This window comes from Bidens hawaiensis, unplaced genomic scaffold (assembly GCF_021521415.1).
Source record: "Bidens hawaiensis isolate Kalapana, Puna unplaced genomic scaffold, B.hawaiensis_p1.1 tig00005061_1, whole genome shotgun sequence".
Lineage (NCBI taxonomy): Eukaryota > Viridiplantae > Streptophyta > Magnoliopsida > Asterales > Asteraceae > Bidens > Bidens hawaiensis.
The window spans coordinates 126,362-150,903 of NW_027491322.1; the positions used below are offsets into that span (position 1 = coordinate 126,362).

The following is a 24,542-nucleotide window of genomic DNA, read 5'->3' on the forward strand; positions in this document are numbered from 1 at the left end:
GAAGCCGCCCGCCTAAAACACAAAACTAACCTACGACACAAATATTCTGAAGGGTTGACCCCTTGAGTGACAACCAAAAGATTAAAAAGAATTGATAAGCCCAAGAAAACAACATGGAAAAATTGGCAAGCCCAATAAAACCAGCACTGGAAAAAAAGGCCAAGAAAACCAACATCATGATTCATGGCATTCATTGATATGCATGAGAAGCCCAACAGCATTATCTAGTATTATTAATTTTTTTAGTTTAACAAAAAACAACTTTACCTTTTTTTAACAACATTTGGAACGAACCTTAATACTTGAGTGAACCTTATTTAGAAGGGATGTCAACTGACTATATTAATTTTAGCGTTTCAGTTCTGACTTACCAAATATTATTAAGGAGGAAACCCATCATTATGGAAAAACCCCTTAAAGTCAGGTTTCGAATATGAGACTACAAAAATCTGCAACATTAATCATCACTCCATGCCATTGAGAAGTAAGGAAAATTACGCCACCATTAAGGCGGTGTTTGTTTTTCTAGAAAATGTCTGTGCTGTGCAGACCACGCGCAGACATTGCTATATGTAGACTGCTTGTTTTTTCAAAAACATTTCATTAAAAAACATTTATGCGAACTTTTTTGATGAAGACTTGCCCCATTTACTTCTAAGATCTTTTAGGTAGCGTTTGGTATGCAGGAATAATAGTGGAAATGAAATGATGCATTACATAAGAATGAAAAAAGTGGTGTTTGGTTGCTCAATGTAATTGAATCATTCATTACACATGGAATCTCATTCCATCAAAACCATTCCTTCCCAACCCCTTCTTTTTTTTTCATTTCGTTCCTCCTTCACCCTATTTCTTCAACAACACCACCACCACCTAACAACGACCACCACCACTACCATTGCTGCCACCACCACCCGACCGCCACCGTCGTTGCCACCACCTCCGTCACCGCCGCCACCGCCCTACCATCGCCATCACTACCAATGCTACCACCACTTGACCACTGCCACCCCCACCACCACCACCGCCCACCACCACCGTCGCCACCATTTTCGTCGCCGGAGCTATCACCATCGCCATTGCGGGTTTTTTTTTTTTTTTTTGTAAAAAAAATATATTTTTTGATAGGAGTGTTTTTATTATTTTTATTTCATTCCTACAATTTTTTTGGATACCAAACAACATAAAATAATAATTCATTTCATTCCCATAGGTTAACCAAACAAGACAAAGAAATGGTAATGATTCATTTCATTTTCTTGTCCATTTCATTCCTTATCCCATTCCATTCCCCCTTCATTCCATTACCTCCAACCAAACATACCCTTAAGGTCTATAGAGGGCTAAACACCACCAGTCACCACCACCTACCAACACCCATTGTCCACCACCACCACCACCACCACACACACACTGTACGACACAACCACCGTCCACCACCACATCACCACCCACCACTACCGTCCACCACAACTCAATCCACCACCTCCGTCCACCGTCTACCACCACCCACTATCACTTTCGTACACCACCACCAGTTTATTCTAGCAGTATACAAATGTTAAAAAGTAAACATTCTTTTTTTACAGACCACCAGGGTTTAGTCCACCTCTTCTTTTACAAATTTCTACAAATGTGATTTACATACTGCAGAAATTTTAGCACTGAAAAAAGCCAAATAGCAGTATTTCTTTTTGCTCTTTCGGTCTGCACATCAAGTCATCAACCATTTGACAAACATTTTCTTTTCACATTCTTCATAAGATATTGCTTTTCTTTTTCTTTTTTCATTTTGGGTTGCATTTATAAACATTAAATAGGCTTGGTTGCACCAGATATAACATCACGAAAATTTTGGACAAATTTTGACAAGTAATAAAGTCAAGGGACTAAAAATATTTATGGTATAAGTAATGGGTAAAATAAAGTAAAGAAGGAAATAGCTTATGGGAGTAAGGATACTCCATCCCACATCGGAAGAAGAAAGAAAAATAAAGCACTTTATAAAGAGAGAATATTCCATGGAAATGTTCTTATGTGGCCAACCACTCTCCCTAGTCCACGGGCACGGGCGATGGGCGCAATATGGCGCTTTGATGCATCGCCAAGAGCCGCCTTTGTATTTTTGGATGATGATGAGATCAAGATATGGCAAGTTACCAAAAGATCAGGGACTAAAAATGAACAGATTCAAAGATTGAAGCAATAGCTAAATGGGAGATTCCTAGGTCGCCAACCGAGGTCCGAAGTTTCCTAGGTTTGGCAGGATATTATAGAAGATTCATCGAAAACTTCTCCCGTATAGCAGTTCCCTTAACTTCTCTAACCCGGAAGAACGTTAAGTATGAATGGGGAACCAAGCAGCAAGAAGCATTTGATTTACTTAAACAAAAGCTTACAAATGCACCTATACTGGCCTTGCCAGAGGGTACGGAAGATTTCATCGTATTTAGTGACGCATCTTATTCAGGTTTAGGTTGCGTACTAATGAAAAGAAAGAAAGTAATAGCTTATGCTTCTCGTCAATTGAAAGTACACGAAAAGAATTATACGACTCACGATCTAGAGTTGGGAGCCATAATCTTTGCCTTAAAGTTATGGAGACACTATCTTTATGGAGTCAAGTTTATCGTGTACACTGATCATAAGAGCTTAAAGCATATATTTTATCAGAAGGAACTTAACATGCGTCAAAGAAGATGGATGGAAACTTTAAACTATTACGACTGTGAAATCATCTATCATGAAGGAAAGGCAAATGTTGTAACTGACGCATTGAGCCGAAAGGAACGTGAGAGACCCAAAAGAATTCGAGCTTTGAGATTAGAACTACAAATAGATCTAATCAAACAAATCAAGAAAGCTCAGAAGCAAGCAATTGAAGAAAACCATATCTCCGAAGAAAAGCGTAACGGCACCATTGATTCTTTAGTAAAAGGAGATGACGACATACTCAGACTTGGAAACCGAATCTGGGTACTAATTGTTGGTGATTTATGCGAAAGGATCATGAGTGAAGCTCATAAATCAAAATACATGATGCATCCCGGTAGTGATAAAATGTATCAAAATCTTAAACCAAACTACTGGTGGAATGGGATGAAGAGAGGTATTGCTTTGTACGTTGCTAAATGCTTAACATGTTTACAAGTCAAGGCAGAACATCAAAATCCTTCAGGTTTGCTTCAACAACATGAACTTCCTATATGGAAATAGGAGATGATAACAATGGATTTCATTACGAAACTCCCCAAGACTACCCGACAGCACAATGCTATTTGGGTAATCGTTGATAGGTTAACTAAATCCGCTCATTTCTTACCTATCAATGAATCCTATTCTATGGATAGATTGGCATGAATTTACGTGAACAACATCGTAGCATTACATGGTGTGCCATTATCTATCATATCTGACCAAGACAGTAGATTTACGTCTCATTTCTGGAATAGTTTCCAGCAAGCGTTAGGAACTAAGTTGAATCTTAGCACTGCTTATCATCCTCAAACTGATGGGCAAAGCGAAAGAACAATTCAAATGCTTGAGGATATGCTCCGAGCTTGTGTGATCGATTTGGGCGGACGTTGGGATATCATCTGCCTCTGATGGAATTCTCGTATAATAACAGTTATCACACAAGTATTCAAGCCCCACCATTTGAAGCTTTGTATGGGCGAAAATGTAGAAAGCTTGTGTGTTGGTCCGAAATAGGAGATAATCAAATATCTGAACCCGAAGTAGTCCAAGAAACCACAGATAAAGTATTACAAATCCGTGAATGACTTAAGGCGGCAAGACACCGACAAAAGAGCTATGCAGATGTCCGCCGTAAGCCATTGGAATTTCAAGTAGACGATAAGGTTTTACTAAAAGTATCACCATGGAAAGGAGTTGTACGATTCGGCAAGAAAGGAAAGTTGAGTCCACGTTTTGTGGGACCATTTGAAGTACTAGAACGAATCGGTACTGTTTCTTATCGCTTACGATTGCCAAAAGAGATGAAAGGAATACACGATGTATTTCACATCTCTAACTTACGTAAATGTCTGGCTGACGAAACTTTAGCCATGCCATTAAAAGATGTTGAAATCAATGAAAATCTAAAATTTGTAGAACAACCCTTGCAAGTTGAAGATTTTCAAGTCAAGCAACTTAAACATCGAAGGCTAAAATTAGTCAAGATACGATGGAATTCTCGAAGAGGACCCGAGTTTACTTGGGAGTTAGAGTCAGAGATGAGAAGGAAATACCCTCATCTGTTCTAAGCAAATCTCGAGGACGAGATTCATTTTAAGGTGGGGAGGATGTAACATCACGAAAATTTTGGACAAATTTTGACAAATAATAAAGTCAAGTGACTAAAAATATTTATGGTATAAGTAATGGGTAAAATAAAGTAAAGAAGGAAATAAGCTTATGGGAGTAAGGATACTCCATCCCACATCGGAAGAAGAAAGAAAAATAAAGCACTTTATAAGGAGAGAACATTCTATGGAAATGTTCTTATGTGGCCAACCACTCTCCCTAGTCCTAGCGGAGGGTGCGAAGCACCCGACGTGCACGGGCGATGGGCACTTTGATGGCGCACTTTGCACTTCGCACGCTCGCATCGCCAAGAGCCGCCTTTGTATTTTTGGATGATGATGAGATCAAGATATGGCAAGTTGCGGCGACTCAGCGAAGCTAGTGCATCTTCGCGATACGCGAAGATGCAGAAAAATTTCTATAAATAGGCCGGCCATGGGGGTGATCCCCATTCATCCAACACACTTCAAATCTCACACGTTGCCTCGATATACGTGCCACGACCCCGATATGGCGATATCCCCCCAAGCCTTACCTCGAAATGCGTGTCATAACCCTACTTAAATACCCTCTCGACTTACCTTCAAGTAGAAGTGCTGTTCAAGTAAAACACAAGCATTTATATAAATAAGCCATTCAAGGTAGGGGTTCTGCCCGAATATTATATTATAAGTGGCTTAGACCTTAGTCGGGGATATAGCCCATACCTTGATTTTATAAAGTAAAATAAAATTTCATAAAGTCGAGATGATGAATAAAGTAATATTTCTTTATTTTATATAAAGATTTTATTAAATGTTTTCTTATAAACAAAGAAATTTGAGATATACGTGTCTTCACGAAGAAGAAACAAAGAGTTATGAATGAATAACAAAAGAAATGACTAGATCTCCTTATATTTATGAAGAGACAAAATGTCAAGGTAAAGGCTATGCAATCGGACTAAAGGTCTGAAACTAGATCGTTGATCTAGTACTTATAAAATGTTATTCTCGTACTATAGGTCCGAGGTAACGAGACAAATTGGTGAGAAACACCAACCAAGAAGAAAGGTGAATATGTCCAACTTTTATTAAAACAAAGTCTTGAATGTTTGCATGGGATTATATCCCTAAAACTTTATAAACAAAAGTAATACTGGCTCTCAGGCTATTGTATACGTTTGTCTGGATCCTTACATATGTGGATAGACGGTGGGCACACCGCACCACACTTGCTAACGCCTCCGCCACGTTGGGCCGGACCTAAGTAATGTCCGAGAGGGGATTATCTTGTGTATATTGAATAGTTGCTAAGACCTCGATGCTGCGGTATTGCTGAGAGGTTTCGAGTATAACTGGAGGTTTATAATAGTATATTTAACTTGGTTGTTTCCTAAGCCACGATGGTCGGGTCATAAGATACCCGAGGGGATGACTAAGTAACTTAAAATGTTTTGTGTCATCGTGTTCACCAGCATGTGTTGCTGACGTATTTTTATAACTATTTTTCAGGTAATGAAGAATAGGTATTTCGAGACACATGATAGCCGTTAGAGGATCTGATGGCTTAATGGATGTTTTAATATTAAAATAATGTAAATCATGGTTTTAATATCAAAACATTTTTGTATAACTTAACGGGTGTTTTAAAAACCTCGGGTTTTGATTATAATAATATAATAATTAAAGTCTTCCGCTTTACAACCATAAACTCTGACATATTTACAAAACATGTACCAACTATGGATCACACGTCCAGGCCCTGAATTGAGATGTGACACTAGAATTAAAAGCGAATATCAAGTATACAACTGGCTTCAAACAATAACCACTCAATTGCGAAGAAGAAAACGCAACGATGTTGCTATTTTCAAAGCATTTGTTAACAAGTGACCTTACTACCAAACCTACACTCAATTAAATCGTTTTTTTTTCTAAATTTACTTAGATAATATTTTGGTTTCCTTAGATAAATACACAAAATATTTTTTATATGTACGCCACAAATCACATAGGTTTTGGCGACGTATTGGGCCTGGTGACATGCATATTCATAGCCTATATCCACCTCAGACAAAATTACAATCGTCCATTGTTAGTTTGACGTTCGATGATGACGCCAAACCTCAGACAGAGACAGGTCTTTGACGCTTAACTTTGTTAACGCCAAATTTGCAAGGTAGGGGTGCAAATGAGCCGAGCTGCTCGTTAGCTACTCAAGATCGACTCGTGAAAATACTCGATCAAGCCGAGCTTAAAAAAGCCCGAGCTCGAGTTCGAGACTTAAAGTAAGCTCGCTTAATAAATGAGTCCGGGTTTCACTTAACGAGCTTGAGCCGGCTCGCGAGCCTAAATGAGCATGTCATGCATGTCATTAACATAATCATTTTATAATATATATATATATATATATTAATTACTAATTAATCTATTTAATATTATGAAAAAATAACTCAATCATATATCTTATCTTATATATAAAATTATAACTAAAATAATATATAAAAAATAATTATAAATATATAACAATAAATTAGGATAGTAAACAAGTCGAGCACAAGCCGAGCTCAAGTTTAAAAAAATACTCACGAGCCGAGCTCGAATTTTAAAAATAGAGATAGAAACGAGTCAAATGCAATTTTTTAATATTAAAATTTAAATAACCAGCTAATGTACTTCTCAAAAAAATAAATAAATAAATAACCAGCTAATGTCTTGTAAGTTGTAACCGGACCAATAACCACCATAACAAAAGATAATAAAGGAAACAACATAACATAAAGAATAAATGTTTTTAAATAAGGAGACATGCCAAATAGAAAGACACTTGATAGACACTTAACCTTTATTGATGTGAGTATTGTTTAAGTTTTAAAACATTTTTAAATCGAAAGTCATTTGTCTCACGTAGTTGTTGTGGAGACAACTCATGCCTTAATTCATGTCACATGTTCAGTTGTTTACTTAAATATTTTAAAGATGTATTATAGTTTTTTGAACAACATAGATTTAATACCACGTGTAACTTTTTTAATAAGTAAACGATAACTAGTAGGATTTTTTCACGCTACATCACGGGTATTCAGTCGTTATTCGATTTGTAGAAGTTCTTGGTAGAATTGTTAAAATCGACTCGTGTCTTCCTTACCATTTATACTGAAAATTGATTTTATTTGCTCTTGGAGATGGATATTAAATGGTCTAAAGTGTAAATATTTAAGTTAGTTACACAAATAGTCTTTTAAAGATATTTTAATCATCTAGTACGACCTTAACAAAAGTCACTTTTGGACCCAAACATATTACTGAATTAAAGCCATAACCCTTAAACTTACAATCTTTAAAAGTTATATAATATCAAATGCATGAGCAAGCCTTCCGGTCTAATAACATGGTGGAGATGGTTAATGCTTGGAATTCAAACAAACGTAACTGAACAAAGATAAAAACATAAATGAACATATATGAACACAAACAAACATGAACAAACATATATACACACTTAAATAAACACAAATAAACAAATATAAAACTATTAAGTAGATTACTTTTTAAAGATAATATTTACTTATTTTCTGTTAGTATGTAAACGAACATAAATAAACGAATGTTCGTGAACATAAATGAACGAGCAAAAATGTGTACATTCATGTTCGTTCATTTAATTAAACGAAAATAATTTTTTTGTTTATGTTCGTTCGCTACGAAATTCCCATCTAACAGTTCATGAACAGTTCACCAAACGTTTGGTTCGTTTACATGTCTAGTTTCATGTTTAAAACCCAACTGTAAGAGATTTTCCCACAATAGTGGGTTTCTGACTCTCTTCCTTGGTGTTTCTAAATAAACCCGACCTAAAACGTTAAAAATCAGTATGAACAGTTGCTATCCTATCTTAGAAAGACTTACTCAGGTATTGCATGAGATTCCAGACGCTTTAAAAATATAACAAAGAAAGATATCAAATGTATGAGATACTCCAAATCCCACCATTTATGTACTCAACTCAAAAACATATATTTCTCAATCTCATTACTCCTTATAGCCTCAAACCAATATTTTCCACCACCCATGGAACCACCACCACCACCACCACTACCATCATCGTGGCTCGACGGCCTAACCGACGACCTCCAAAGCATCAGCTTCAACTCCACCACCACCGACACCAACCGCAGCCCAAGCTCCACCTCCTCCACCACCACATTCTCCTCCACCACCAACTTATCCTTCTCTGACCTCCATTTCATCCACCGCCTTGGCGCTGGCGATATCGGCTCGGTGTACCTATGCGAGATCAAGCGGTTTTCTTCGCCCGCGGTGTTTGCCGCAAAGGTGATGGATAAGAAAGAGTTAGCTAGTCGTAATAAGGCAGGCCGAGAGAAGACAGAAAAAGAGGTTTTACAAATGCTGGATCACCCGTTTCTACCGACGCTGTACGCGTCGGTAGAGTCCCCGAAATGGTCGTGTTTGTTGACGGAGTTTTGTCCGGGTGGTGACCTTCATGTTCTCCGCCAACGCCAGCAGTGTAAACGCTTCCCTGAATCCACCGTCAGGTTTATTCGCATTCTACACTTACTTTTTTCATGCGCTTACTGGTTCACCTGGTCAACTAGTCTAGCAAGAGGACCAGTAAGCGCAAAATAAGTAAAGTCTATTTCATGGTGTTTTATTTTTTTTTTAATTCTATGAATGAATGTTCGATCTGAACCTGGTTCGGATCGGATTGCTTAAAAATTGTTGTTGGAATCGATAAAACTAAGAGTCACAATAGAGAATTTATAACGTAAGTATTTAATCGAATTCAAAACTTGTTTCTAAAGTAAGTTTAAACAAAATTGCTATACAGTTGGGTTGTCTATGTGTACGCCTCCTGGTTTCAAAACATTGCTATTTTAGTCAAGATCAACGGTTAGTATTTGTAATTCTTGTGAGGTCTGTGATCACAAAGGTAGAATGTATAACGGAAAACTGGACCGGTTTAAACGGTTTACTATGAAAATAATATTTTTCTTTTGAAAAGTATTTTGTTCAGCCTACCTGTTATTATTTTTTTTTACCAAAGTTGTTTAGCCTACCCGGCTTAACTAGTTTAATCGATTGAACCGGTAAACCGGTTATCTGTCCAGTTTAGTATCTGATCTGGTTATGAAAACATTGAACCCAAAAACCTGATTTTCATTCTTCACGTTACATATTCACGAGCCCATGTGAGTTCGTGTACACACAGAATACAAGTCTCGGTTATTGCCACGTGGCTCATAATTTCACCAATTGATTTAGTATTTTAAAACATATATTTGTTGAAATGAATCAATATTTGTTACCAAAATAAAGTAGTTTTTGAAAATTTTAAACTTAAAAAGAAATGATTTTATTAGTTACGCGTCAATAGATTTTATTTATGGAAAATATTTTTTTGCATTAATCTAATTACATTTAATTTGATTTTAAATCTAGACAGGTAAAGTGGGTAGGTTTATTGAAATTCATAATACAAAAATTATTGCTTGTTGTCTCTACAACTACTAACATTTAAAGTTTCTATGTTTCGCTCATTGGCCTCAATGATCATGACAAATAAAATTTTATTCATAATGAATGATGATCCTGAATTATGATTTACACTTAGGATAAATGGTATACGCCTCTCAACGTCATTTCCCTAATTTGTCATGTCAACTTTTCACTTATCATTCAACATCACCCTTCAACTAAGAAAATACATCATTCTTCACCATTCTATTACATTATTTAATAATAAAAAGAATTAAATAAAAGAAAAAAAATAAAAAAGTTAACCCCCCCCCAAATGAGAAGGGAAAGATGGATCTATACTGTATATGTATATAATAGAGGAGAGGAGGGCAAATTATGACACTTCATATTAAGGGATTTACAAGTAAACTTGCATATGATACAAACTTAAAAAAGTAATTGTCAAATTAAAACTCTCTTTTTATTCAATTTTATTTCATATATTTACAATATTTCCCCCTCAACTATAATTAACATTTATAAATTTAAAGAATATTTACAACAATTACCCTTAATCTTTTACCTATATCATATTTTAATTTTCACTTTTAACCCAATTACCCCCATGATTTTTTAACGTTAATAACTTTTTCATATTTTAATATTTTTTAAAAAAAATTACACCATAAAAACGAGTATATTTTTATCTTTAATTTGAGTATAATATTGTTATAGTTTTTTATTCAGTTAAAAAAATAACATTTTACATATGTAGGTGTGTTTGCGGTCTGCTTTTGATGGTTTTAAATTAAATTGTGGGCTAAATCAGTAGTAGCGGTTTTTTGTCATCGAAAACCAAAACATAACCTTTGAAAATTGAAAGCAATCGGCCAAAAGTTACAAGAAAAAAAATTAACTATGAAATCAAATCGAAGACTGGCTTGAACGATTTTACGGTTTCAAACCGAACAATGAACACCCATAAACTTATTACGTGATTATCAAGGTCTACGTTTCCCACTACATGGCGCGGGCACCCGTCTAGTCTAGTTTTATATATTTAATTTTTTTACTGTACTTAATATTTTTGAGTAACGTGTGGTGTTTGTCCTTATGGTTTGTCCATACATGCGGTTTATTCCAATAGTTTTAAATGTGTGATTATCGTTCATGTGGTTTCATTTCACTTGCAATTAAACCCGAGCCCACTAACCCAATTAAGTCTTGTCGTTAAACCCATCAGCGTGCCCCTCATGTGAGGGGCAGTTTTGTCATTTTTCTTCCAAATAAACTCCAGCCCTTTACGTGAGAGGGCTTGCGAATTAGCGCTGAGGTTTATTTGGGGAGAAAAAGTACAAAACTGTTCCTCACGTGAGGTAGGGATGAGCTCGGTACCGTACCGGTACCGAAAATCCCGATCCCGAAAATCGCAAATTTTTGGTACCGGTACCGGTCCCAAAATGTTCAGTTCGGTACCGGTATTTAAGGTAAAATTCGGGAAATACTGGTACCGTACCGGTCCCGAAAACTCAAAACCTTGGTACCCGGGTCGGTACCAGGGTTTTGAGGTACCGATTTCGGTACCGGTTCCAATCGGTACTGCACCGATTTTTGCTCATCCCTAATGTGAGGTACACGATGATGGGTTTAACGACCAGATTTAACGAGGTTAGTAGGATCGGGTTTAATTGCAAGTGAAATGAAACCATAAGAACGAAAATCATAAATTTAAAATTATTGGACTAAAACTGCATATCTGAACAAACCACCGAGACGAAAATCACAATTTACTCTTTCAAATCATATATAAAACAAAAACGTGACATGTTTATATAATCACGTACAATATTCTATTCCAAACCCTTAAATTATGGTGATTAATGTGATTCATTAACCAAAGTCTTTAATTTTAATCCCATGATTCAAGCAAATTATTAATGTCATAACAATAAACATATTCGGATGCAGGTTTTACGCATCGGAGGTGGTGGCAGCCCTCGAGTACCTTCACATGCTAGACATTGTCTACCGTGACCTCAAACCCGAAAACGTTCTAGTCCGATCCGACGGTCACATCATGCTCACCGACTTCGACCTCTCGTTAAAATGTGACGTCTCCGCGGCCACCTTAGCCCAAGTCTTCACCGACATCAACCGGCCCGACCCACCACCAGACCGCATTTTTGACCCACCAAAAGCCACGTCATCATGCATAATCCCAACATGTATTGTTCCATCAGTCTCATGTTTCAACAAAAAACTAAAAAAGAAAAAGAAACACGGAATCCGTAATCAGGGCCCACAGTTAGTTGCCGAGCCTGTGGACGTACGGTCAATGTCATTTGTGGGGACCCACGAGTATCTAGCGCCCGAGATTGTGTCGGGCGAGGGGCATGGGAGCGCAGTGGATTGGTGGACCCTAGGGGTATTTATTTTTGAACTTTTTTATGGTGTGACGCCTTTTAAAGGGGTGGATAATGAAATGACTTTAGCTAATATTATTGCGCGGGCATTGGATTTTCCCAAGGAGCCGGTTATTCCGGCTGCCGCGAAGGATTTGATATCGCAGTTGTTGGTTAAGGATCCTGTCGGGCGGTTGGGGTCGACAATGGGGGCGTCGGCGATTAAACAACATTCGTTTTTTCGAGGGGTGAATTGGGCATTGCTGAGATGTACGAAGCCTCCGTTTGTGCCGCCGCCGTTTAACGGAGGGGAAGCGGTGTCGGATGATAGTTGTCCTGATACTCCAGTGGAATATTATTAGTGAGACTAGTCACTTATGAATCTAACTCACTTGAAAAGGGTAGCATGTTTTTGGTAGCATGTTTTTGGTTTTGTATCATAAGTAATATTTCATGAGGTAAAAAGATGGCACTTATCTAAAATGACCAATAAAACTGAACCTAAATAACAAACTTGTTTGAATGCTTGTTATTGGATTTATGGTTTTATTTTTATTAATTTGATGCAAAAGTTTGATAACCAATTACCAATATCATTGTTGTTTAGGCTAATCTTTTCAGGCCCAAACATTTTGAACCCACCATTTCACACGGCGACACCATATCACTAGACCAGTAGGCAATGATTTAGCTAATCGGGAATACAATACCAACAATTTGCTAAACCGGTTTCAAAATATTAATGTGTATTCTTGAGTTTTAATCATATAATCTATTGAGTAAATTATATTAATGGTCTATATGGTTTAGGCTAAGTTTTGGATATCATCTCTAGTATTTTAAAATTACATCGTGGTTCTTACATGCTATTTTCTCTTTCATCAGTGATCCAAAAACACAACGGTGCTAGTTTTGGACGTTAAATCAATGTAAATTTACCTCTTTATACTTATTCTTAAAATTTTAAAAACCTTGAAATTTAAAGTAAGCGGGACCCACATAAACTAATCCAACCAAGAATGGTTTAACTGCCAACGTCGAAAATTGTAGGTCCAACCAGTGACGGTTTAGCCCATGCCAATCAAACCGATTAGTAGCCAGATCCGAATTTAACTAATTGATTGAAAATTAATTTGATAAACTGGTTGCATTATCACTAACTTTGAAAGTTGATTAATACTTATAGTTCTTGTTTTTTTGTTATGATTGTAGTTTGTCTCTAAATAAAGATATAATGAATTAAATTATTGATGATTTTTAATAATAAAAAAAACATTTAATGTATTTATATGCAAAGATACACAAATTGAATAATAATATTATTAGGTCCAATATTAATAAATGTTTGAAACATCATACATTTATACATGTCGATTTTTTTGTTCTCTTTGAAAAATCTTTGTTGATATGATACGCTTGTTACAACAAATTAATATCAACAAGTCATTGTGTCTATCAACCACAACAATGTGGCAATGACAGAAAGGTACGTTTGTGGTTGAAACTGTTTAGAAGAGGAGAGCTAAAGGTGGCCACTGCGACGGGTGGTGGTTCGACGGCGTCCCCACCATGTGAGTTTGTTCCCAGCGGCGGTGCAATGGTGGGGTTTGGAGGGTTTGTCATTTGTCTTATGATTATTAAAACAAAAATGACATTTGGTTTTGTGTATAAACACATACTTTGGGTAGGTAGGTGGTTGTCTTGTTGAAAAAATGGCATGAACAAAATATGTGACAAAGATCAACTTCATGTCATCATTACATGGTTCAACCGACATACACGAATATCGGTTCGGTTTTTGGTTTTTCGGTTTGATATTTTTTCCGTCGGAACAAATACACGAAGTCCAAGACCAAATTTGATTTTGATTCGTTTTAGTTTCCGACTGATATCCAAACAAATTTTTATTATGTAAGATTGGGCAGAAGTTGTAATTGGATTGGGCTGGATGTCAAAACTTAAATATTCACTAGTTGATATTCCGCTTGAACCGAATTCACATCTCTGAATCGAAGATCAGACCAAAAACCCGATTGTGTTTTGACAAAAATCGAATATGTAATTAGGTTTGGTTAATATGATAAGTTTTGTTTGATTTTCGATTTAATCGGTTTGAACCAAATAGTGAACACTCATATATATCTTTTGTCAAGATATATATGATCAATACCTTGTTTTATCAAGAATCAATATCTTTTGTCCATGTATACTTAGAACTCTTGACAAGGCCATACATAAATCTTAATAAAACTCTTGCATTAGTCATACATTCTTCATATGAATGTAATTGCTAGGAAAAATTAAAAAAGACATACTAATGTTAAAAGTCAGCTAATGAAAAATAATGTTGAAATTCTGTAAGTAACTAACGGAAAGTTGGACTACATATTTAACTGTATATTGACTTATAGTTTGACCAATAAAGATGTGAATTTTAAAAAGCATATCATAACCAAAATTTGATACTTACCATTATAAGTTCATAACAATAACATCAACTGATGATAGAATTTTAAATCCATACTGTAAAAATACAACAAAGTACATTAACATAGGTTGTGAATTAAACCATACTAAAGATATAATTTGTACTAACTGTAACTTGTTTTTTAAAAAAATTTGTGTATAGTTTTCATATTTTGAAAAAATAAAATCAGATACTAAATATTCTAAAGAACTATCGATCATCGAATTTCATAAAAGCATATACCCAAAATCTTAACAAATCCGTCGTTGAGGAACACACCTGAAGCCCTAAATTCGTGTAGAGAGATACGAAGAACACACTTGAAGGCCTAACTTCATGTAGCTTTGAATTATGTAAGAAGCCCAAACTTTATCAGATGAAGGATCCTTAAACAAATTCGTACGTCGAGATTCTTTGTGTTTAATTAGTATGTAAGAAACCCTAAACGTTATCAGACAAAGAAGAGATTTTGGAAAGAAGAGGCGGACCTAGGGTTTCTAATCGGGGAGGGTTGTGATTTTGTTGAATAAAAAGAAATAAAGTTATAACAATATATGGATCAAGAAATTAATAGTTGAGTCGAGTAAGACCCACGCGGGATCCGAAAATGAAACCATATATTGCAAATGGGTTTAAAACTATGAGGAGAGCTGAGATAGTGACAACTGGCACAAAGTGGTATTCTTTTATTAGAGTAGATAGATTTGAGTAAACTTTAACAAATACAATTATCAATCCAGTTTATCAGTTTGATTGTCATTTATCCAACTAAATGTTTATTAATGTTATTTTAATAAAATACTTTTTTTTAATTATTGAATTTTTATAAAACTAAGTAACTTAAATAAATTTAGTTACATATAAATATAAATTTAATTACTAAATGGTGACCGTCTTTATATTTAAAAAAGCTAAAAGCTATAACAATAGATTTTTAGTAGTTTTAATAGTAAAATAGTAAAAAGAAAAACACAAGTGATTAAATTAACGTGTTAAACATGAGAATAAAGTAGAATATTTATATATACAAGTAGAGTAATTATGTAATTTCACAATAGAGTAATTATTCTATTGTGAAATTACATAATTACTCTACTTGTATATATAATTACTCTATTTGTTTCTCACGTTTAACACATTAATTTCATTTGTATTTGATCCAAACCCATCTATCTATTATACTTAAGTTCTTTAAAATATGAAATAGATATACATTGTTAATTTGTTATACTTTTTAGAGTAAATAGCATACATTAAAAACAAATAATAACAGTAGCAAGGAAAATTGAATAGAAACACTTGATTACTAGTTATGAAAAACTTTTGCAGGGTCTTACAAAACTCAACATTTAAAAAAACAACTACCAAAAAATAATATAGATGAAACAAGAAAATACTAGATTCCATGCTCCTCAGTCAAACAAACTGAATCCCATGTCCTGCAACACAATTTATAACAAAAGAATCAGCATACCATGAAATAAAAATCAATAATTTACGAACACATAATAACTAAATCAGAATTCAATCAAACAAATGAATTATAAAGATTTATAAGAAGGCTTACATCATCAGTGTCTTCTTTCTCCTCAACCTTTTCTTCTTTCTTCGACTCCACAGCAGCAGCGGCTGCAGGTGCAGCACCACCACCAGCTGCAGCAGCAACCGCAACACCACCGCCACCTGAAGGAACTGAAGCCAACTTCTCCCTTCCGGATGCAATTAGTTCGGTGATATCCTTACCTTTAACTTCTGATAGAAACAATTCAATTCTTGCATCATCGCAATCAGCTCCAACTGCATACCATAGCACAAGTTTCAAACAATTAATATTGGGGCCGTATTATTCATGCCCGTCGAGATTTTATCAGAGAATTGAACAGCTTACCAAGAAAAACTTCGTGTTCGTGTTTGTTCATTTAAGGAAATGAAAACAAACAAACAAACACAAAACGATGTTTCATTTGATTTGGCTAACCAAAAATAGTCAGTGTTAACGGTTAAGCCTATCTACAGATTAATGATGGTGTTGTTTTTTAATTCATATTCATATGTTAATCTTACATATAAATTCATCGCATAACAGTCACATACATTATTATTGTTTAAAGATAACACGTTTGCTTAAATCTATGTTTTAAATTAGAAAAGTCGTTATAAAATATTAAAAATCTTAAATAAACAAACATAATCGGATGCAAACAAACGCATTAACGAACATTCACAAACACAATTGAACGAACATGGCCACTCTTAATCAAACGAAATTCCTTGTTCGTGTGTTCATTTATTAAACGAACATACACAAACTTCCCGTCAAACATAACATAACCTACTTATAACACACAAAAGAATCAAAATCTCAAAATACACCTAATTTTAAGTTGGGGTGTGCAAGTAACCGAAAAAACCGACCAGCAACCAAAAATACCAAAACAACAACCAGCAGTTTGGTTTTTTTTTTTTTTGTAAAAACCAAACTTATTGCTCTGTGTTGGTTTTGCATGTAGAAAAACCGAAAAAACTGAGCACATGGTTTGACTTTGGTTTTGCATGTAAAAAGACCAAGAAAGCCGAACCTAACCGAATTTCTAGATTTTTAATAGTATTATTTTTTAAAGTATTTCAAGTAATTTATAAGAATTAATAAATATATAACTCAAATATTTTGGGCCAAATATATAATAGTCACTTAGTTAATAATTATCAAAATTATTAATACCTAAATTCATTATTTTCGACCTAACTCTTTTTTCGACCAAAAATTTTCAAGCTTAAATGAAAAAAACCAAAAAAACTGAAACCAATACGAAAACCGAAAAAACCAAAACCAAACGGGTTTGGTTTTAGCCCAAAACCTCATCGAACCGCACCATGCACACCCACCCCTGACTTTAAGCATGTTTATAAAATACAAAAAAGAAAAATAGCTCAAAACATAACTTAAACTTACTTATAAAACACACATAATTAAGATCTCTTAGTTTGTACAACAATGCACATTTATTAAACTAATCCAACATCTTTAGAATCATGAAACTGTGCTTATAACTAAAATAACAATATACCTGAAGCAAGAATGTTCTTCAAATCATCAGCAGAAGGTGAGGTGTTACCTCCCAACAAAGCCAACAAATATGCAGCCACAACCTTCATTTTTTCTATAACCAAACACAAATCAGTCAACTAAAGGCGGGTTCTATGGCGGCCGTAACCCTAGTTATTATTATAACAGTTAAGATCTTTGATGCATCGTTAGTGGGCTAGGTTTGGTTGTGTGGTAACTGGGCTGGGCTATACTCTTATACCCATTGATGGCCCATGTATCTTTAAATAATAATAATAATAATAATGTTAGAATATCTTATAAAATAGTAACCAAGTTTAAAAAGTGTTTCAATTATTTTCATATAATAATAATAAGTAAAAATTATTTTCATAGGCCAAGAATATGATCCGCTAAATCCGACTTAAGATTTTGATGAATTCGTAAGTGATGAATTTGTTGATTGATTATTGCCTGTTGTGCATATTCAATCTCTTGTTGTTAAACATCGATTGTAGCATGGGTACAATTCGCCTCCCTGTTTTTCTATTTCAATATCATATTGTGTAATCAGCTACTAGGCAATTGTGACCTGCTTCTCGTAATCGGTGTTGAATGTTCACCTCTTTGGTTAGGATAGCGGATGTAGCGGGCATGATCGTTTTATAAAAAGTGGCACTATAGGATTAGATTTGTCATCGGCTAAAAAATCCATCACCTTCTAGATTTGAGTATTTGAGTGTGAAATTTGTATTTTTGAAGTGTGGAAAAAGATGTGTACGGATATTTATTTATGAGCGTTGTTATTACACGACGGTATTATTTTCTTTTAAAAAAATATATTTATGTCTGGCGGGGAGATTTGTGTGGCATTTGCAACGCTTTCTTCTACTTTAGGAGGCCACTCTAGAGAGTGGTCTTCCACGGCGGCTCCTCCCACGTGGGCACCTGGACGGTGGCTTCTATACATAGCCTTAGCTTATGGTCTTATAGGGGTTTGTAAGTTATAGCATGACTAATGAGTGGTGGGGCCACGTGGGCACCTGGACGGCGGCTTCTATACTACATAGTCTTTGCTTATAGGCTTATAGGGGATTGTAAGTTATAACATGACCAAGGAGTGAATAAAGTTATATGACAAATAAGTAAACGCATACCTTGAAAAGGTATAAAGAAATTGCATCCTTACTTATTTTAGACTATGCATATCTAAATCTTGAATGAAACAGTTGTTAAATTGTTATTGTCAACTTTGTTAACTGTTGAATTGATGAATCCAAACAAGATCTATATATTTTGTGTTCAGACATTTACCATATCACAAATATGACAACAAAACATGTGCAACCTATTTATCTATAAATAATCAATCATGAAATCAAAACAAACATAAACACACACCCAAATCAAAACTTGATTCAACTTTGGGCAAGCTTTAAGGCAGAATTTTAACTTGAAAAGGAAACTAATATCAAGTAAAAAAACAAAACCATTTCCTACAAAGTACAAACCAACAGATTCAAAATGTGTCCATCTTACACCATCTAAAAATCCCAAAATCAACCCAACTACAATAACATCAAATCTGTCCTCAGCATACCCAAAACTCAAAACCATACATTCTTTCTTACTCTTCTGACTTCTTTTTCTTATCTTTCTTCTTCTTCTTACTCGGTTTTTCGGTTTCCTCTTCTTCGTCATCGTCAGCATGCTTTCTCTTCTTTTTCTTCTTCTCGACATCCTCCTCTTCAACAGCTTCTTCGGTAGCTTGCTTCTTTCTCTTCTTGTCTTTCTTTTTACCGACATCCTCATCTGCTGCGGTTTCTTCTTCATCGGCAATGTTCTTCTTTTTCTTTTTGTCCTTTTTCGCCTCGTCGGATGGTGGGGCCGCCATCTCCGTGTCTTTCTCGGCCTCTGCTTCTATCCGCCCTAGAACCGAATCTGCTGATGCATTGTAAGTCTGCAAAACATCTCGATATCAGCTTCATACATCACTGAGTTAACATTTGAAGTAAAGGTGACAACTTTACTTATAAATAGCTCTAATAAAACATGAAAACATATATAGTTACAAAAGAAAGAGTTAAAAGTTAAACAAAATATTATGTCTTATTCATACAAAAACCAACATTTGAAGTAAAGATGACACTTTACTTATAAATAGGTCAAATGAGCCTAGAAACAAATAGTTACACATAAAAGAGTTGAAAGTCAAACAAAGTGTTATGCTTTATGCATAAAGAAACCTCCTGAATCATCTTTCATTCAAGATTTAGATATGTATATCCCAAAAGGCTTAACATTTTTATAAAAAATACCGAAAAAAAGAAAAACGCAAACCTTTGCAGGAGTGATCATTGCACCATCTCCCTTCTTGAAATCCTTATTGTAAGCTTCAAAATTGGGCTTGCCTTTAGTTGACCCTGCTGACCGACCAAGTTCCCGGCCTTCAAGATTTCTTAGTCTTGCTTCAAGCTAAAAATGGACAAAAAAAATATATTTAACATTCTGGTAAAAAGAAACATGTCTGGTTATGTGAACCAGCCATTTATAACGTTAGCAAACAAACATAAACGAACACAAACACATTCATTTGCTTAACGAAAGAACACAACAAACAAAAAAAACCCTGTTTGTTTAGTTGTCCGTGTCCAATCGATTGTTCGAAAGTCAACAACTTTTGCATAAAGAAACATCTTACGAGCACAGATAATATCAAGAATACCTTGAGACAATTCTCCATCCCCATAGAATTATCTTGGTTATCACCAAGAGCATCATATCTAATAGCCAATGCGGTTTTAGCAGCAAGCGATCTCGAAATTTTCCCCTTATGTTTTGGTGCAGCTTGACCAATCAAACTCGCATGATAAATAAGCCCGTATTTAGGGGTCGCGTGTTTCGTCTTTAAAGCCCTAAAAAGAGCCTTTTCAGCACCAAGAATCTGAACCGTACTCCCGGGCTGTTTTGCAAGATTCAACAAACTGCCACCGTGAGCAATAAGACGAGCACCAACAAGCTCTCCAACAATAGCAGTCAAATTTGGTGCAATTGTATTCATCCTACTTTTTAAATAATCATACAATTGTGCTCGGTATTCTGAAAGAGATAACACTTGATCACAAAGATCCTTAATATTCACCAAATCAAGATCACTAACTTCGGTTCCCATTGAAACCACAGCAGCCTCTTTTAATTCCGCCTCAACTTCTTCCGGGAGTATCTGTTAAAAATTTAAAAGTAAAAGTCATTAAAATAAAGCAGTGAAATTTATGTATAAGACGCCAAAAAGAGAGCTACCCACCTCAGAAAAATCAAGTTTTGCAGCGTTTGTGCGGTAACCCATGAGCTTTACCGCCTTCGCGTAAAGAATGTTATCTTGTACAATCTTCGCAAGCTCGGGAAAATGCCACCCGTACCACTCGCGAACCCTCATAGCATAAGTGTTAAGCTCTTTATCAAGATCATCTAACAAGCCAATAGCTTGAATGATCATTGTATCCACCTAATACACAATCATATTATTAAAAAATTAACACTTTCAAAATCATATGCATACAAGTACCATACCTTATCGGGGCTGAACTTAAGCTTGTATCTAGACAAACTATGAGATAAACCTAAGCTCATTGGAGCTAAATCTTGTGCACCTAAACCGGTTATGAGTTCAGTCAACTGACTTCTGACTCCCCTCATAAGCTCCATAACACCTTGGTTATGAACACAGTCGATTTGCTGCAGCAATTAGTTTCAAGTCAAAACTCAAAATCCCGACATATTTATACGAAGTACAACTATTTTACCAGTATGTACAACTTACCAGTTTTTCCTTGATAGCATTTCCAAGTTTGGAGTCTGCAACAGCTAGCGACTCACCATCACAATGCGCACGCAAGAACTTGCGTAGGCCTTTGCTCGGCTTGCTGTCGAGTAACAAAGTAGCTGCTGATAGTGCTTCTGATGTGTTCTCAAATTTGGAGAAAGCTTTTAGCTTTACAATCTGTTTGTGTTTAAATTGAGTTCCATAAGTACATGTTTAATGATATTCATTAGAGCTAATTATTGCTAACTATGAGCGTAAACAAGCCAAGCCGCCTGCAAGCTACTTGAGATCGGCTCGCAAAAAGCTTGAATCGAGCCAAGCTTCAATGAAGTCGAGCCAAAGATTGAGCCTAAAACTAGGGATGAGCGTTTTCAATACCAGTACCGATTGGTACCGGTACCGAATTCGGTACCAAGTTTTGACTTAACGGTACCGGTACTGTACCGGAACCAGTACGGTACCGATATTTCCCGAATTTTGCACGAAATACCGGTACTGAACCGAACACTTCGGTACCGGTACCAAATATTTCAAATTTTGGGATCAGTACTAGTACCATCTCGAGCTCATCACTTTTAGGCTAAAACTAAGCTTATTTAATAAACAGCCCAAGCACAGGCCCAGGCCCGGTACCAAATATTTATTTATTTAATAATAACCATTATATATAAAAACTATGACAAAAATAAATAATATACATTATTTTATATATAAAACTTTAATTAAAACTAATAAACAAGCCAAGCTCAAGCTTGAAAAACTACTCATGACCCGAGCTCAAGTTTTAGAAATCGAGCTTGAAACAAGCCGAGCTCTAGCTCTGCGTAAGTTAAGCTCAGCTACTTTACACCCCTATTGGTAACAAACAAGAATGCATGAACACAAAATCAATAAATTAACCAAAGATGCATAGTTGATAATAATAATAATAATAATAATAATAATAATAATAATAATACTCATAAGCCATAATATTCAATTAGAATACTAATATTAAAACAAACAAACAAACCTGTCTGGCTGAATCAGCAGATGAGAACTCCTTCCACAAATCCTACAAGCATATAATAAACACAATCAGAAACACACAAATACCTTTACATATGCAAGTAACAACAGATCTTATGTGTATTTATATGTATATGTACACTTACATCAATCTTGGAAAGCTTTCCTTCATCAAGTACTTTAAAGAGGGCAAACCCAGCTGGGGTTTCAAAAAGAACCAACATTTTGTTGGTTTCTTGAACTTATTCCTGAAAACAAGACATAAAGCAGTGATTTTTATTGCTGTTTTTAACTAGAAATCATAAAATTAGTGATAGGAAGGAACCCTAGAAGCTGATTTACCTGTGAAGAGTTGCAGCCGCTGGTGAAGAAGAGGTGGGGCGAGAATTAGGGTCTAGGGTTTAAAGAATAAGGAGGCAGTGTGTATGAGATATAAATAATTAATTATACAATTTTTTTTTTCTTTTTGCTAAATTATTATATATATTAAAAGAGAACAAGAAAAGCTATACCTTTAGCTTATTTTGTTGTAAACCCTGCTTTAGATATTATGTATGTAGCTGCTTTTGTTGTACATTTTAACACAGCCCTTAAGCATCCCACGTGTTCCTACACGTGTCCGTTCCACTTAATTGTTTCATTCCACCTTTGTAGCATTACACTTGCTTTTCATTCTTTCTTTCTAGATATTGATCACACACCGTCTTCTCTCTACCACCGCTTCCACCTCGATTGCTCCGTCTCTCCGGTACCACCATCTTCAACCCCACCTGTCGTTGCCGGGTTTTATTTGGAAACCCTAGGCGGCGGCGGTGGTGGTACGGTTGTGTTTTCCGGCGCCTGGTCTTTTACTGCTGTAGATTTGCGCCGATGGGTTGGGTGTAGACGTCTAACCTATCGGGTTCTATTTGTAAACCCTATGTGGTGGCGGCGGCGGTTTGCTGGTGGCGTATGATTTTTTACTGTTTATAAAGGAACCCATTTGAAGGTTCTGACATTTAGTTGTCACTTCATTGTTATCGATATTTCAATGGGGCTAACTCCTGAAAACGCATAACTCTCAAATCTTATTGTAATCTTACCGTTGCCGGGTTCAATTTAGGAACCCTAGGCGGCCGTGGCGGTGGCTCGACATTTGAACACCGGTAGTTTGTAATGTTGCCGGGTTTTGTTTTGAAATTGTAGGCGGCGGGTGGCGACAACCAAGCTTATCGACCACTAGCCATTGATAATTGATTATCTGTGCCTCCTTTTCTAATCGATTTTGTGTCTGGAAGTTTTTTGGATCCTCATGGTTATGCTTAAGCATATAATGGTAATTGTTTTCTATGAAGATGATCGTCTCATGAGCTTCGACCGGCATGTGTGTGTTCTTATTGACTGAATCTGGGTCTTTGTGGCTTTGTTCACCGGGTCTGTCATAAGATGTTGACAATACCGGAAATCGGCGAGGAGGTGACTTATCTTTGACTTTAATTTCTTATTTTGATGGATGTATTATAGACAATTGAAACTTCATCAAACTCAGATCTCTTAGACTAACAAGACTTGAATTACACTTTAAATAAGAAGGTGTCAATAACAGTTTTGTTGGTGCATGCCATGTGTTCGATGAAATGCCCTTCGTTTTTGTTTTTTGTGTTTTAGTTTGTTTTTGTATTTGGAAATGCTGTTTTGTGTACTAGGCTATGTTTTTACACCCGGTCGCTATATGAACATTGGATTTTGATGTCCTTGTGTTGTTGTGTAGCATGTCGGGAATCTGTTTTTATATTTTTATGTTTCAACATCTATTAAGTGAAAACAGAGCAGACCAAAAATTTGATCATTTGACTTTAAAGGTATGCTTATATGTGCACTTTAATATTTCTCTAAGGTAGCTAACAAAATTTGGGCATGCTCAGTGAAAAACAGGAAGAGATGAGGGTTGCTTCAAAAAAATGGAATTGTCATAGATATTTAAATTATTTATTAATTAAAATTGTTTTATACATTCTTAATGTCATATACATTTACATAAATGTTGGAAGTT

At 35.6% G+C, this 24,542-nt stretch overlaps 3 protein-coding genes across 3 annotated transcripts; 1 reads left to right on the forward strand and 2 right to left on the reverse strand.

The window, feature by feature from the left end:
* The first annotated feature begins 8,357 nt into the window (after nt 1–8,357).
* Nucleotides 8,358–12,528, forward strand: LOC143628724 (protein kinase G11A-like). Its single transcript, XM_077098227.1, has 2 exons — nt 8,358–8,842; nt 11,733–12,528. Exons 1-2 carry the CDS (start codon nt 8,358–8,360, stop codon nt 12,526–12,528), a joined length of 1,281 nt encoding a protein of 426 aa, XP_076954342.1.
* Nucleotides 12,529–15,964: 3,436 nt separating this feature from the next.
* On the reverse strand, nt 15,965–17,790 carry LOC143628725 (large ribosomal subunit protein P2-like). The gene is made up of 3 exons (XM_077098228.1): nt 17,702–17,790; nt 16,201–16,430; nt 15,965–16,072 (listed from the first exon to the last, which is right to left on the reverse strand). The coding sequence occupies exons 1-3, from the start codon at nt 17,787–17,789 to the stop codon at nt 16,046–16,048; spliced, it is 345 nt and encodes a 114-aa protein (XP_076954343.1). The 5' UTR covers nt 17,790; the 3' UTR covers nt 15,965–16,045.
* A 1,516-nt stretch (nt 17,791–19,306) lies between these two features.
* On the reverse strand, nt 19,307–22,913 carry LOC143628798 (putative nucleolar protein 5-2). Its single transcript, XM_077098282.1, has 9 exons — nt 22,853–22,913; nt 22,657–22,758; nt 22,515–22,556; nt 21,500–21,679; nt 21,250–21,414; nt 20,984–21,184; nt 20,405–20,902; nt 20,020–20,154; nt 19,307–19,639 (listed from the first exon to the last, which is right to left on the reverse strand). Exons 2-9 carry the CDS (start codon nt 22,732–22,734, stop codon nt 19,307–19,309), a joined length of 1,632 nt encoding a protein of 543 aa, XP_076954397.1. The 5' UTR covers nt 22,735–22,758; nt 22,853–22,913.
* Between the last annotated feature and the right edge of the window lie 1,629 nt (nt 22,914–24,542).